The 15449-nt window shown below is 42.2% G+C and overlaps 1 protein-coding gene across 4 annotated transcripts in view; it reads right to left on the bottom strand.

Annotated features, from left to right (window-relative positions):
* The window catches only part of Eif4enif1 (eukaryotic translation initiation factor 4E nuclear import factor 1), a 39301-nt gene that overhangs the window by 1575 nt on the left and 22277 nt on the right, over positions 1 to 15449 (bottom strand). For 2 of the 4 annotated variants that reach the window (XM_040746850.1, XM_040746849.1), the window contains exons 8-18: positions 12789 to 12924; positions 12404 to 12583; positions 10960 to 11192; positions 7916 to 7987; positions 7655 to 7838; positions 6391 to 6470; positions 5746 to 5885; positions 3542 to 3626; positions 2152 to 2284; positions 1855 to 1920; positions 337 to 678 (exon numbers count right to left, since the gene is read on the bottom strand). In XM_040746850.1, the coding sequence (XP_040602784.1) occupies positions 337 to 678; positions 1855 to 1920; positions 2152 to 2284; positions 3542 to 3626; positions 5746 to 5885; positions 6391 to 6470; positions 7655 to 7838; positions 7916 to 7987; positions 10960 to 11192; positions 12404 to 12583; positions 12789 to 12924 (1651 nt within the window). The remainder of the gene's footprint in view (positions 1 to 336; positions 679 to 1854; positions 1921 to 2151; positions 2285 to 3541; positions 3627 to 5745; positions 5886 to 6390; positions 6471 to 7654; positions 7839 to 7915; positions 7988 to 10959; positions 11193 to 12403; positions 12584 to 12788; positions 12925 to 15449) is intronic. The other 2 variants (XM_040746852.1, XM_040746851.1) reach the window with 2 other exon arrangements.

Raw genomic sequence — 15449 nt, forward strand, 5'->3', positions numbered from 1 at the left:
GAGTGCTGGGATTAAAGACATGTGCTGCCACCACCCCACCATTTTTTCTTTCTAAAATCTGAAAGACCATTTTACTTTTCAGGACAGGGTTTCTCTATATAGCCTTGGCTGCCCTGAAATTAGTTCGAGATCTGCCGGCTTCTGCCTCCATATATGTGTCAGGACACATTATACTCACAAAAACAATGTAAATGAATGACAAAGCCGGGTCTCCTAATCTTTTAATGGGCTAAAGGGATTGGACCCTTTAGGAACACCTACCTACCATAATGTAACATTTAATTAGTGCCAGCAATATGCAATGTCTACTGACCACCCATACCCACTCAAACTCACCAGCTTGTAGCAAACTTGGAAGATGCTGCGGATGTACTCCTTGGGCTATCAACCTTTGAACTAACCCTGGGTGAAGCTGGTGAGCAGGCCGAACCATAGGAACATGAGGGACCAAGGGAACATGGTGAGTAGGGCGAAGAAAAGGTGTTCCTGGAACTGGGGTTGCTAAGGTGGGTGTTTTTCTCCCAGCTGTTTTAGGTCGATAATCTTGTTCTTTGGTATAACGGTTGTTCTGGGACAGTGAACTGGAGCATGAAGACCGCTGTAATGTTGAAAGTTTAGGATTTGTCGTAGAAGAGTCTTGATCAGTATTGGGTATGGGATTAGATGACAGCAGGGTCTCTGTAAGGATTCAATCATAGAATATTGTGGTATTGACACCATTTCCCAATTTATTTTGCTTCCCAACAGCCCAGCAAATCTTTTTTTAAAAGCTGACAATTCTTATTTTAACGTTCTTAACCAAGTTAGAGGATTTCATGGAATGCCATTTGCTCTCAATGCATGGTTTTTTTTTTTTTTTTTTTTGGTTTTTCGAGACAGGGTTTCTCTGTGGCTTTGGAAGCTGTCCTGGAACTCACTTTGTAGACCAGGCTGGCCTCGAACTCACAGAGATCCGCCTGCCTCTGCCTCCCGAGTGCTGGGATTAAAGGCATGCACCACCAACGCCCGGCCTCAATGCATGTTTTAAGCTTAAGGTTTTTTTTTTTGTTGTTTTTCTTGTTTTTTGTTTTTTTTGTTTTTAAGAGACAGGGTTTCTCTGTATTGTTTTGGAGGCTGTCGGTCCAGCCTGGCCTCGAACTCAGAGATCCGCCTGCCTCCTGAGTGCTGGGATTAAAGGCGTGCGCCACTACCGCCCGGCTTAAGCTTAATTTTTTAATGTATATGGATGGGTGTTCGCCTATACATAGTCTATGCATACATGTCAGTTCAGTGCTCACAGAGACCAGAAGAGGGTGCTGGATATGCAGGGCTAAAGTCACAGATAGTTGTGAGTGGCAATGTGGGTGCTGGGAATTGATCCCAGGTCCTATGAAGAGCAAATCAGTGCTCTGAGCCCTATCTCCAGCCTGTAGATACAAAATTTTAAGGCCTTCTAATTACTTGCTGGAACAATGGGCTTTTTGGTTGGTAGTCCCCCCACCATTTTCCTTTCTTGAGGGGTGTTAGATATGAACCCATGGCTTTGAACATAATAAGCAAGTATTATAACACTGAGCTACATTCCCAGTGCATGAAAGACTTTTGATGCAACACAAAACTCAAAAGACTCATACCGTTTAAAACAAAAATACCAGGCGTAGTCCCTTATATCCCAGGACTTGGGAGTCAGAGTCCAGTAGATCTTTGTGAGTTTAGGACTACACAGTATAAGCCTGTCTCAAAACAAACAAACCAAAAACCCATAAGAAAAGAAAGCCTTCATCTATTCTATATCCTAGACCACAAAAGCAGTCCACTGGATGCTCTTGAAGACCTGGGTTCAATTACAGCACCCAAATGGCTGCTCACAACCACCTGTAACTCCAGGTTCAGAAGTTCTTGTGCCCTCTTGTGTAGGCATACCTCCATGTGCAGACATACCTGCAGGCAATACACATAAAAATCTTAAACAGAACTGAACTGTATTAATATGTCAAATGAATTTGTCATTCAACTTGATAGGCTATTAGGAATACTAAGCTAGAACACATCTGTTGTCCCAGCTGGACAGAATGTCAAGCGAGCAAGTCTGACTGAGAGCTTACTCAACCTGCCTCCCTAACACTGCAGTCATGAATGTCTACGTTCTGACACACACAAGGTGAGCGGTACCTTCGCTGGCCTTCTGAGTATCCTCTTTAGCATCACCAGGAACCACTGTTCCAGGTGCTATTTCCTCCTTGCTTTTCTCTCTGCTTTCATACATTTTCCGGATCACTGAGGTGGGGGTGAAGGAAGGAGAAAGCTGCAGAGAAGAGAGGCAGAATTACCATATTCAAGTGCCTTTTCTCTAATACTAAGCCAGGGCTTTTCTTGGTTTTGGATACTGGGGTTTAAACCTGGGGTCTTGCACATGCTTGGAAGAACTTGACCACTGCGCTATGCAGCACCTGCCCTTGGGCCTGGCTTCATCAGTGAAGCCATTCAACAGAGTGAAGAGTCCCCATTTTGCCTACATGGGCAGAGGCAACTCTAATGTTCTGGTCTAGAGTCACTGAAAGAAAACACAAAGCGACAAATAGTCATTGTCCCAAGACCTTTAGCCTATTCACCTATAAAAATGGGTCTGTCTTGTCTCGTTTATCTAGCCTGGGATGGGGCGGGAAAGCAGGAAGGGCATAGCTGGAAGTGTACCTTGGTAAGTAGAGAAGGATGTTTCAACAACAATCTCAGAACCCATGATATGCCTTGTTCCTAGTAATTTTGTTTTAAAAAAATTGCATACAAGATCTTAAATTCAATTATCTTAAAGATTTCATCACTTAGTAGGACTTACCATTGAGACTCTTTTGTTCCTGTTGTTTCTTTTTTAATACCTTTATTATGCATGTACCCAAAATTTTAAAGGCTGGAGACAAGATATAACTCATGAACAAAACTCCTTCCAGCATTTCTCTAAAGCAAGAGCTTTTGAGGTGTTTAGTGCAGAGACCCATATGGAATCCTCTTGCACAAAATAACTGTTTTTTCCACCCTTGTCTACCCTTTGATCGGCTAATAAAGGTCTGGAGGGGTTTAAAAAAAAAAGCCAGTGGTAAAGCCAGACTAACCACCTCAAATAAAGAAGCCTATAACAGAAGAGAACAATTTGTGAACTTGTCATGTTCATTGGACTCCCTGAGAAGTGACCAGTCACTCCTCTCTCTTATATCCTGCCTCACTTTGTCCTTTTCTGAACATCATCTGTTTCTGGTTTGTTTTTTTAGACAGGGTCTCACTGGGCCCAGGTTGACCTTAAACTCAGAAATCTATTTTCCTCTGCCTCCCAAGTGCTGACATTAGATTATGTCACCAGGCCTGGCTCAGCTATATTTTTAAGCACTGATGTCTTCTGTCCTGGCTCAAGTTGATCCTTTTCTCAATGTACTGAGTTAGGGGAAGACCTAATAAATAAGTAGGTCAGTATTCCTGTGGAAGGCATTTAGAGACACAGGGAACACACTTGTAAAACAGAAGCAGATGCAGAAACCTGAAAGCGTTTCAGTTACTAAAGGCCACTGACCATGCTTGTGATGGAGGCAGCGGGAGCTGGGGAAGAGGAATTTCCTCGGTGCATAGGTGCTGGTGACTTGGATACTCGCTGTTGCCTGTGAACAGATCAATTAACAATGTTAGCTTTAAACTACTTTATGCCAAGTCTAAAGCCATATAATTCAGACCAGTCATGAAACTTAGCACACCGTTCACTTATGCAATTTAATTTCTTAAACATTCAAAATATGAAAAAGTAATGTTAAATTCTGAGGGAAGACTAAAACTCTGTGTGGTAGAAGCAGTCAGTAGCCTGAGGTAAACCAAGATGGAAGAAGCGAACAAGGTATGGTGGGAAAATAAAGTGGAAGGGAAAAAGAACTGGAAACTCCAAAGACCCAGAGGAAGCTACTTATACTTAGTAGGTAACACCAGTAAGGAGCTAAGAAGGAACGAAGGTTCAGGCAGAAGGCACGAGCCTTTAGGCATGCAGGGATATCTAGGCTGACACACAGTTTATTAGTCGTAAGCTACACCAGTGGGGTAGCTAAAGCTGGGAATGTCATCACGCCCTACCACTTCTAACCTACGCCACTGAACAGATATGTCAATGGAAAGAGTTTTTTTTGGAGACAGGGTTTCTCTGTATTGTTTTGGAGGCTGTCGATCCAGCCCAGCCTCGAACTCACAGAGATCCACCTGCCTCTGCCTCCCAAGTGCTGGGATTAAAGGCATGCGCCACCACCGCCCGGCAGAAAGAGTTTTTTTTAAGGTAGGGTCTCTTCTCTCTATATAGCCCTGGCTACTCTGAAATTCACTATGTAGACCAGTCTGGCATTGAATGCAGACATTCTCCTGCTTCTGCTGGCAGACACTATCCCCAGCCATCTGTTTATTCTCCCTTAGCCTGAAGAAAATGGGAAACAGGGTTGACATAGAAGCATGCTGAGAAAAAGTTTATGTGCATTCACTGGACCTATACCTATGGCTAATGGCTGAAACTCTTAATCATAGGCAGTGATGGGATCCTAAATCTGTAAGATTTCCAATCAGTATTCATAAACTATGCTACCCTGAGAAGTCTGAGAACATGGGAAATGTATTATTCTATGTGTACATGGGAAAAGATCCTCAAACCTAGGGGTTTCATACAAATTATCACTTATTCCTTTTTTTGGGGGGGGGAGGTCCTGACAGGATTTTTCTGTGTAGCCCTGGCTGGCCTTGAACTCAGAGATCCACCTACCTCTGCCTCAAGTGCTGGGATTAAAAGGCATTTGTTACCACCACACAGATCCTTTTTATACATAGAGCATCTATGTGTCATTGATAAAGATGTGAACGGTGAACAAAATGCCAAGTCTCAAGGAAATTATACTCTGAAGATGCAGGGCAAAGGCAGGGAAATAGCCAGGCAGTGGTGGCACATGTCTATCACAATCCCAGACACAAGAGGATTGCTGGGAATTTCAGTTCAGTCAAACCTACTGAGTAAGACCATTGCTCCCCTCCCCCCCAAAAAACCCCAAACACTAGCCGGCAGTGGTGGCGCACACCTTTAGTACCACCACTCGAGAGGCAGAGGCAGGTGGATCTCTGTGAGTTTGAGGTCAGTGTAGTCTATAGAGCAAGTTCCAGGTCAGCCAAGGCTAAGCAGAGAAACCCTGTCCCAGAAAAAAAAAAAAAAAAAAAAGCCAAACAACAAAACAAATCAGAAACAAGGGCGAGTGGTATGGGCATGTAATAAGAGTGTTCGTCTAGCATGTCCAAGGCCCTGAGTTCAATCCCTGGCATAGTAAAAATAAAAATAAATTAACTGATAGGAACACTGCAAATTTTAAAAATATATTTACTTGTAAGGTCCAGTTATAAGACTATTATGATGACTTAGCTAACTGAAACTCAAGTCATTTACAAAAAGCATAGGATACAAAAATTAAGGGAGTGATTATTTTTAAAGGTTAGACAATGGCAACTTCAGAAGGGAGAAAGAAGAGTGATAATACTGGCAGAGGGCACATGGCGGGATCCTGTAGACTTCCACTGTAATTCCTCTACTGATAACATCTGCAGCGGGATGGAATTCCCATCTTCTATTGGATCAGCATATGTAACAGTTATATTTATTTATTTATTTATTTTTAACAGTTATATTTATGATGAATCATGATTTACCAATTTCAGACTATTTACAAGTCAGTACCCAAATCTGCATAAGTAGGATTAGTAGTTTACCTGCTTCGTAGTCCGTCTCTGGTTCTATCCACTTGTGGTTTGTTAAAACCAGGCTGATAGAAGGATGCTGCCTGCACAGCAAGGTCATGTGGGAGGGCCAGTCCCTCCAAAGCAGCCTGCTGCAATTCTAGTTGGCTCATCTGCTCAACACAATAGCAGGGGATGATCAGTGAAAGAACAAAGAAGTTCAATTTTTCACAAATGCCTGTCTCATGGCTTAAAAGTGAGCTAAGGAAATGGCTACTACAAATAACTAAGTTATGGTGTCATCCACTGAATGATATTTTTAAAATTTAAATAGTGGGATAAGAAATGGCTCAGAGGTTAAGAGTAGTTATTGCTAATGCAGGTTCAATACCCAGCACCCACATGGCAGTTGACAAACATAACTCCAGTTCCAGGGGACCCGATGACTTCTTGGGCAATGAGCACACACGATGTGGTGCACAAACATAAATGGAAGCAAAACATTCATACACATAACTCTGAAAATATAAAACAGTATTCATCACTCAGCAATTTTCTCCTCTGAATGAGCTTGAACTAATGAATCATTGCAGAATAAACCATGTATATCACTGTTACAATTCAATTCTACCCCACAAGCAACAGCAAGAGTAAAAAGGCAAGGAGGCTGGATCTGACCTGGGCTGTGACAGGGCTCATGGGCTTGCGCACGCCTTGGAATGGATCTCCAAGTAGCTGCTGGGGTCCTGATGGGAAACCTGCCAGGAAAGTTCCAGAATCAATGAGTGTCAAGCATTAGTGCCCAGGAGAGCATAAGCACCCCACCAGCTGCTTTTGGCCTGGTAAGATACTCCCTTTTTCCCTCTCCTCCCACAGTGTGTATGTGGGCCTTAAGCAGTGTTCTTAATGGCCTCAACTGCTAGTGGAACCGTCTTCCCACTAGGCTGTCACCTTTGTTCTTTTTACAGCTGAAAGCTCTCTGGCTAAGAACATTTCTATTCCGCAAACTGGCCATGTTTGACAAGTCAGCTGGCACTCAAGCAGAGTCCAGAGTTTCCACACAACTTAATATGACTGTGGACAAACATTAAGGTATCTGATTGGCAGACGGAGCCAGCAGCCTCCAATGGTTCGATGGCGAAAACACCAAGACAGCTTTCTGGAAGTGTTTCTTCCAGGCGCATTCAGGATTTCACAGCTCATTGTTTACCAATTTCAGTGCTTGCCAGAAAGTCATTACTCTGTGACTGGCTTCCCCAGTCACTATGTAGTCCAGGCTGGTCTTAAAACTCGAGATCTTCCTGCCTTATCATCCCAAGTGCTGAGATTAAAGGAATGTATATTACTTCCTGGCTTTCCTCAAGTTCTATATTAAGGATAGACCTAAGAATCCAAATTAACTTTTCAGCTGAATTCTCTAAAGAAGAAAACAAAGAGCTATAAAAGAAGCTTACTATGAACATATTGACTTAAAAGGGTAGCTAGAGAGGGTTGGAGAGATGGCTCAGATTAAGAGCATTGGCCACTCTTCCAGAAGAGCTGGGTTCAATCCCAGCAACCACACAGCAACTCACAACTGTCTGTAACTCCAGTTCTAGGGGTCAACACCCTCACACAGACTTACATGCAAGCAAAATACCAACGCACACAAAAATAATTTAAAAAGGGGACTGGATAATAAACTATCGTCCACCTTGACAGCACACTCCATAAAGCAGTATGACTTATTTACATACTTCCTTTATAATTCTTTAAGCATACCTTTGAAAGAAAGACTGCCAAGAATTGGAACAGGTCTAACCTACTTGAACAAAAGGGGGGTGACAGAAATGCTTAAGAGCAGTTACTGAGGTGGGAACCTAAGTCAATGGTGGAGTGGTTAACTGGTAAGTAGGCATGAGCCTCTAGGTTGAATTCCCAGTACTGCTGTAGTACTAGTTACCAATTGGTGATGGTATCCTTGGATGAAGGTAGTCTGCTGAGGCTGCTCGAGTTTGAAACACCTGTGACATAGGAGGAGAGGGTGCTCTTTGGCTCAATAAAGATGCAGTAGGTTCCAAGCTCCCCATAAGGCCACTGAGAAGATTGGAAGAAGCAGGTCTCTGAACCGGTTGACCCAGAAGTTCCTAGAGGCAGAAATCCAGATCCCTGTGAACATCTGACAATGGTTACTCTGAGGAATCACTTTAAGACTGTAACATACCTGTAGGATGTTTTTAGGGACGGGCTGGCCTGGAATCTCAGCTGGGGTCAACAAGTGATTTTCAAGATTTCGCTAAAAAAGAAAAAAAGGGAGAAAACTGGTATTAGCTTGAACACGATTTATATTGGGGAACCACAAAAATGTAAGTAGGCAACATACTACATGGCTTAGTATATTTGTAGTAGAGTCTGCAATTCCATGTAATACAGTTTGGGGATGAGTTTCATTAGACGGACAACAGCAGGTGAATGAAGACACTGACTTTAACAGTAGACCAGGACCTCATATATAAACTAAGCAACATGGATATATTCTAAATTTGTATAAATATTGATCTACCCACTTTATATCATCAGTCATGTTAGCAGAGGTCTGAGGCTCATTACCTCACCTTAGCTGAAACTAGATACATCTAAGAATACTGAAACTTCAATACAAACCAAGTGCACTCACAACTCAAGAGTCAATATTGTACAATAAAATCAAAGGTTGAGACATGAAATACTGAGTTCCCTTCTTTTTCTTTCAAGACAGAGTGTTTATATAGCCCAGGCTGGTCTCAAACCTGCCACTGTCCCCCTGCTTCTGCCTCCCAACTGCTTCCAGCTGCTTTGCCTCCAGGTCTTTGGAGACTATGATTTGAGAGTTGATTTACACCCACAGCCCTTGGTTTTATAATGAGCCAGGTCTTGCCAGCATAAACCTACTAGGTAGCTCAGGTGGCCTTCAATTTATAATTCCTCTGCCTTAATCCCCCAGATACTAGGATGTGTGCCATGGGTAGAAATGCACAGGTGTTCCTCATTTTATTGTGTTCATACCTACTGTGTGGGGAAAACTCTGAGGCAGTGTATAGGATCATTCCCCTTTGAGTTGTTTGTTATAGCCTGAAATGTCCTTCAGTCAAGAGGAAAGGCACCTCTATTTGACCTTAACTGTTGGTCAGGTAAGAAAAGCTAAACTCATTCCCTTCACTGTGCATAAAAACAATCAGGGCTGGAGAGACAGATCAGCAGGAAAATCAGCTGTTGCATGACAATCTGAACACAATTCCATGACTCACAGTGTGCAAAGAAAACTGACTCCCCCAGGTTGTTCTCTAACCTCCACAGATGCTGGCACAAACATGCCAACAAAAACACATACAGGAACGCAAAATATTTTTTAAATGCATTTGTGGGGGGGTGGGGGTTCTTTTGAGACAGGGTTTCACTGTATAGTCCTGGCTGTTATGGCACTCGCTCTGCAGACCAGGTTGGCTTTGATCTTTGAGATTCACCTGCATCTGCCTCCTGAGTGCTGGGATTAAAGGCCGTGGCACCACCGGCACCACCACCGCAATAGGCAAAAAGGGTTGAGAAGAGGGGCAAAATGTTTCCCCATCACTTTTTATTGCCAAGGAACAGTGTAACATGAAGACCATGGCTGAAACTAACTCTCTAAATACTGTTATGATATAAATCAATACAAGTTACAAACCTGTATAAGGGGCTGGAGAGATGGCTCTGCCATTAAAGGTAGGCTGACAACAAAAATAAATCTGCATAAACTAGCTTTATGCCTACTAATTAAAAAAACACCGGCAATTTTTTACTATGAGCAAATTAACATGGCTTAACTATCTTCAAACACATCTTTGATATGTTTTTAAGAAAGGAGATAGGAAGATAAGGTCTTTCTAGACCCAGGCTACTCTTGGGATTGCCCCACTGCACTCATCACCATGCTCTCTGTGTCTCTCTCCTCCCTCCCTCTCTGTTTTTTTGAGACAAGGCTTCTCTGTGTAGTCCTAGTTGTCCTGAAACTCACTCTGTAGACCAGGCTGGCCTTGAACTCATAGACATTCGCCTACCTCTGCCTCCCCAGTGCTGGGACTAAAGGCGTGTGCCACCACGGCCCAGTATCATTTTTGCTATTTCAATAAATAAATAAATAAAACAGAATTACCTGTTTAATCAAGAAAACACAAGATTCAAGTTGTGAGAGTGACTATAAAGTGTGAAAATAAAGATTTTACTATAGGAGCCTGGAGAGGTGGCTCAGTGGTTAAGCACATTGGCTGTTCTTCTAGAGGATCTAGAGGATCTGTATTCAGTTCCTAGAACCCACATGGTGATTCACAATCATCTGAAACTCCAGTTCCAGGAAGCGGCTGCCAACCTCTTGTGACCTCTGTGCACCAGGCACGCAAGTAGTACACAGACAAACATACAAGCAAAATGCTCATATACAAAAAGTTAAATAAATCTTTAAAAATTTTACTATAAATCTTGTATTATTGGCCAGTGGTGGCTCATGTCTTTAATCCTAACACTTGGGAGATAGACAGGTAGATCTCAGTTCAAAGGCAGCCTGGTCTATAAACCAAGTTCCAGGATTACCAGCGCTATATAGACAAACCCTGTCTCAAAAATCAGAATGAAACAACAAAAAAATATATTAGTAGCCCAATAACCACAAAACTTCTTGTCAAGCACTCCTGAAAGTAGCATTATTAATAATATATATTAATATATATATTAATTTACTTTTGAGACAGTGTCATCACTGTGTAGCTGAGGCTGGCTTGCTCACCAGTGTTTTCCAGACTGGGTCTCAGGTGGCCCTGGCTGCTTCTGAGCTCCTGACCCTCTCAGATGTGAGGATTACAGGTCTGCTTCACAATGTTCAGTTCAGCTTGAGGCATAAGTTTCTATTTTGCAATGGTGACCCTACATACTAGGTATGTGTTTCTCCCACTAGGCGTATATCCACAATGTAATTATTTTTCTTTTATAGGGAAGGACTTCATAAAGTTATGCAGGAAATTTCTTTAGATTGACTTATTCAATCATTATATTGTCTCAGACATATACATTATCCACAGATGATTTTTTCTACTAACAAATATCATATCCAAACATGGAACAAACACCAAAGACCAAACAACTTCTAAAATTTCCAACCTACTCAGAACACCTTCATAAACCCATTTATTACCGCAGTGTGGGCTGATACAGAGACAGGGAAAGCAGAGGGTGGGTGAAGTTGTGCTGAATACTTACACTGACTTTGGGCTGAGCAGGCAAGGTCCCACTTGCCTTCATGGTGCTCACTAGTTTGTTGAATGCAGTCATATCTCCATCTTTTTTGAGGTGTCGATCGCTATGTACAGCACTCAGGGTTTCCTCTAAATGTTCTGCCATGAAGGGAGTTGAATTCTTCATTTGCTGGTCCACCTTCAAGCCCTTGAGCCCTGCTTCTACCTCTTCCACTGAAAGTACAACCCCTGAATGTGCTGGGAAGTTGAGAAAGTTCTGGTTACACCAAGCAAAGGGGTATTTGTTAGGAATTCTCATTGGCTGTCATGATAATTATTTCATTACTGAAGTGAGGCTGTAAAAAGGCTGACACTGAAAACAGACAAACTGAACACTTAAAATCAGTTTCTTAGTAGGAATAAGACTAATTACGTGCATGGCTGGGCAAGGTGGTGCACACCTATGATCCCACCACTCAGGAGGCAGAGGTAGACAGATCTAAGTGAGTTTGAGGCCAGCTGTACATAGTGAGTTCCATGATAGCAAGGACTACAGAGACCCCATTTCAAAAAATAAAGGGAGGGGGTTGCACACCTAGAGAAATGGCTCAGTGGTTAAGAGCACATTTGTGCTTACAGGACTGGAGTTCGATTCCCAGCATCCACACCAAGTAGCTCACAAATGAACTGCCCAGAATTCCAGTTTTAGAGAACCTGTATTTCTCTCACTGTCTTTGGCACATACCAGACACACATTCACATAAATAATTTTTTGTAAAGGAAGAAATAGAATGAGCTACACCAAAAATACTTAGATACTAGAAACTGGAAGAGCAAAACTGTGGGGTATGAGTTTTCAGAACTTGGTAAGATCCTTACATGGTGAGTTCCAAGAAAGCCAGAACTACACAGAGAGAGTCTCAAAAAACAAAATGAAACAAATGAACAAAACAAAACCCCAAAAGACTTGACAAGATTCTGTGAGTTTGGCAGAAAGATATACCTTATAATAAATCTTCCCAGACTTTGCTACCAGAGACAAGAACCCAGACAGCTCAATGGCAACAAGACTGCACTGTGGTCTCATAAGCGATGCTAAGGACTTGCTGCCTATGTGAGGACATGGTAAATATAGGCACAGTTGTAAGGAACAGGCGAGTTATGCCTGGGAGGACAGAAACAGTCTGGGCTGTTACAACTGCAGGTCAGGGGTAGTGCACACCTTTAATATCAGTACTCTGGAGACAGAGGCTGGAGGTTCTCTGTGAATTATAGGCCAACCTGGCCTACATACCAAGTTCTAGGCCAGCCAGGGCATAAAAGATACATGGCTGTGTAGCAACATGCCTGGGTCTTTTTGAGACGCGCTAACCAAATCCCACCATGTATCTGACTTGATGAGTGGCAGTACATCTGAACCATTCCTCAAGAACCTGTGGACTTTAAATAGCTAAACCACACACACTTACAGCTCTCCTTAAGTTTTTCTTTATTTGCAGAAAGGCTAGAAAGAAGAGGTTTTAAATCCACTTTGGCTTTCTGTAGCATTTCTAAAATATCCACTTTATTTTCAGCATGGTCTTCCGATGGTATAGGAGCAAAATAATTCCCCGAGTTCTGTCCAGGAGAGAGGACGGCTTGTTCGAGACCTGATTTTGTAAATAAACATATCTACAGTTGGTCCTAATGAACACAGACACTTCCTTTCAACAGCATAAAAGGAACAAAAACTGAAGGCTTTTCAGAATCCAAAACCCCTTTAGCCCGAGTAAACCACTGACTAATGAAAAGAAAATGAACCATGGCAGGGGAGGCTCAATTCACATGCAAGGCTAAAATGTGACACTATTGTACCTGCAAGTCTCTCAAGTTCTTCATGTGGTGTAGAACCAAGGCTACTGGATCTGCTTCCTGACCGGCTTGGGTTAGAAAACCACCTACTAAATCGGCTGGCAGAGACTGACCCTTCTCCCAAAACATCTTCTATCATCTGACAAGAGAGACAAAGGGGTTAAGGTGACAGTCTCCAAGTGAAAAGGACTCTGAAACTTCCTTTGACACTGCTGACCCAAAAGCACTTTCAGAACTTAGGAGTTGAGCCTTTTTTCCCCCTTTGTGATCTTTCCTGAGTAACTCAAATTTGGGCATAAAAAAGCACAGACCTCAGCCAGGAAGTGGTGGTGCACGCCTTTAAATACCCTTTAATCCCAGCACTCAGGAGGCAGAGGCAGGCAGATCTCTGTTGAGTTTGAGACCAGCCTGGTCTACAGAGGTTCTAGGACAGGCTGCAAAGGTACGGAGAAACCATGTATGGAAAAGGCCCCCCCCAAAAAAGCATAGACCTACTAAGCATATATAGCAAAGCCTCTATGTTACTTAAAAGTATTTCAGTTCTCTACCATTTGACCCTTTAGAAAAGCACAATATAGAAATGCAGAACTACAAAATGATCATTATAGCAAGGCGGTGCACACTTAATTCCAGCACTCACACAGAGGCAGGCAGGCAGGACTGTTACAAAAACAAAACAAAACAAAAAAGTGAAACTTTATGATGTGGGAGGTCAATGCAATAAGGAATATAATATATTTATTTACATACAAGCTGAGAGGACGGAAAGCATGTCAGGCTTCCAGAGAAGACAGAGAGAGAATACTGTTTCTTTCCTTAAATAGGCCACCTGTCTAATCTTCACATCTCCGCCCCTTTTGGGCAGATAGCTTTGTGGGGCTCACCCCCACAACTTTAGGGCCAATGAATGGCTCAGTAGGTAGCATCTACTGTGGTACAAACCTGATGACCTGAGCCCACATGAAGTAGAAGAACTCAACAAAGATGACCTCTGACTTCCTCATATGCACTGAAGCACATGTGTGCACTCACCTGTACTAAAAACATTTTAAAGGTAGAATTCTTTTTTTTTTTTAAAGATTTATTTATTTATCACATATACAGTGTTCTGCCTACATGCCAGAAGAGGGCACCCGATTGAATTGTAAATGGTTGTGAGCCACCATGTGGTTTCTGGGAATTGAACTCAGGACCCCTGGAAGAGCAGTCAGTGCTCTTTACCTCTGAGCCATCTCTCCAGCCCTAAAGGTAGAATTCTTAATCTATTAAAAAGTTTTAGTTTACAAATAAATGATGGCTTAACTTTTCAATGTAACATACTCTTACTAAACAGGAAGAGTCAAGACACAAATGAAGGACAAAATATACAGTCATTTTTCTAATGAAATTAAAGTATGAAGAAAATTTTTTTCTTTTTGTTTTTTCAAAACAGGGCTTCTCTGTGTAGCCCTGGCTGTCCTGAACTCACTCTGTAGACAAGGCTGGACTAGAAATCAGAGCTCCACCTGCCTCTGCTTCCCTAATGCTAGAATTAAAGGTTTTGCCACCATCACCCAGTGAGAAAGTAATTTCTAAGATTTGCTCAGTTAACAACTGTTTTTTTTTTGTTTGTTTTTTTTGTGAGACAGGGTTTTGCACGTCTATCTATCGCTGTCTTGGAACCCGCTCTGTAAACCAGGCTGTCCTCAAACTCACAAAGATATGCCTGCCTCTGCTTCTTAAGTGCTGGGATTAAAGATGTGCACCACCACTGCCTGGCTTTTTAAAAAATTTTTATTATTTAATACATTTATGGATGTTTTGCCTGTATGTCTTTGCACCATATATGTGCACTGATATCAGAGGCCAGGAGTGCATCAGATATCCTGGAACTGGAGTTATGACTCAGTTGTGGCTGCATGTGAACCCTGGCAATCAAACCCAGGTCCTCTACAAGAGTAGACAGTGCTCTTGACCACTGAGTCATCTCTCCAGCCCCCAACTTTGTCTACTGTAAAAATTTATATTCAAGAGCAGAAACAAAGTTACTCTTAGACACATTTATGGAAATACTCATCTCAAAAACCAAGGTGCTTGCATCCAAAGGGAACCCTAAAAGTTTGGTCATTTTTAACAGATGATGAAGCAAGGACTCTGACAGCAGAGCCTCATCCTGCACAGGAAATGGACTCAGCTGATTTCTGAAGCAGAACATCCTTTGCTGTGTCCTTAACTATCAGCTGGTGAAGGAGCTGGGAGCTGGGATATTTCAGTTGTCCTTAGCAGAGGTTGATGTTTTAAAATATATTTAAATATATATATGTATATATATATACACACACATATATATATTCAAAATATACATATGGTAAGTTTGTGCCTTTAATCTTGGCACTTGTGAAGCAAATGTATATAAATCTCTCAGTTCCAGGTCAGGTAAGGCTACACAGTGAGACCCTGTCTCAAAACAAAAGATATCTCTCCATGGAAAAAATGAGAGAAAACACTAGATCAAATCTAACCATAATTAGCTGTTACATTCTTTTTTTTTTTTTTTTGGTTTTTCGAGACAGGGTTTCTCTGTGGCTTTGGAGGCTGTCCTGGAACTAGCTCTTGTAGACCAGGCTGGCCTCGAACTCACAGAGATCCGCCTGCCTCTGCCTCCCGAGTGCTGGGATTAAAGGC

Source organism: Mesocricetus auratus, unplaced genomic scaffold (genome assembly GCF_017639785.1).
Source record: "Mesocricetus auratus isolate SY011 unplaced genomic scaffold, BCM_Maur_2.0 Super-Scaffold_100006, whole genome shotgun sequence".
Lineage (NCBI taxonomy): Eukaryota > Metazoa > Chordata > Mammalia > Rodentia > Cricetidae > Mesocricetus > Mesocricetus auratus.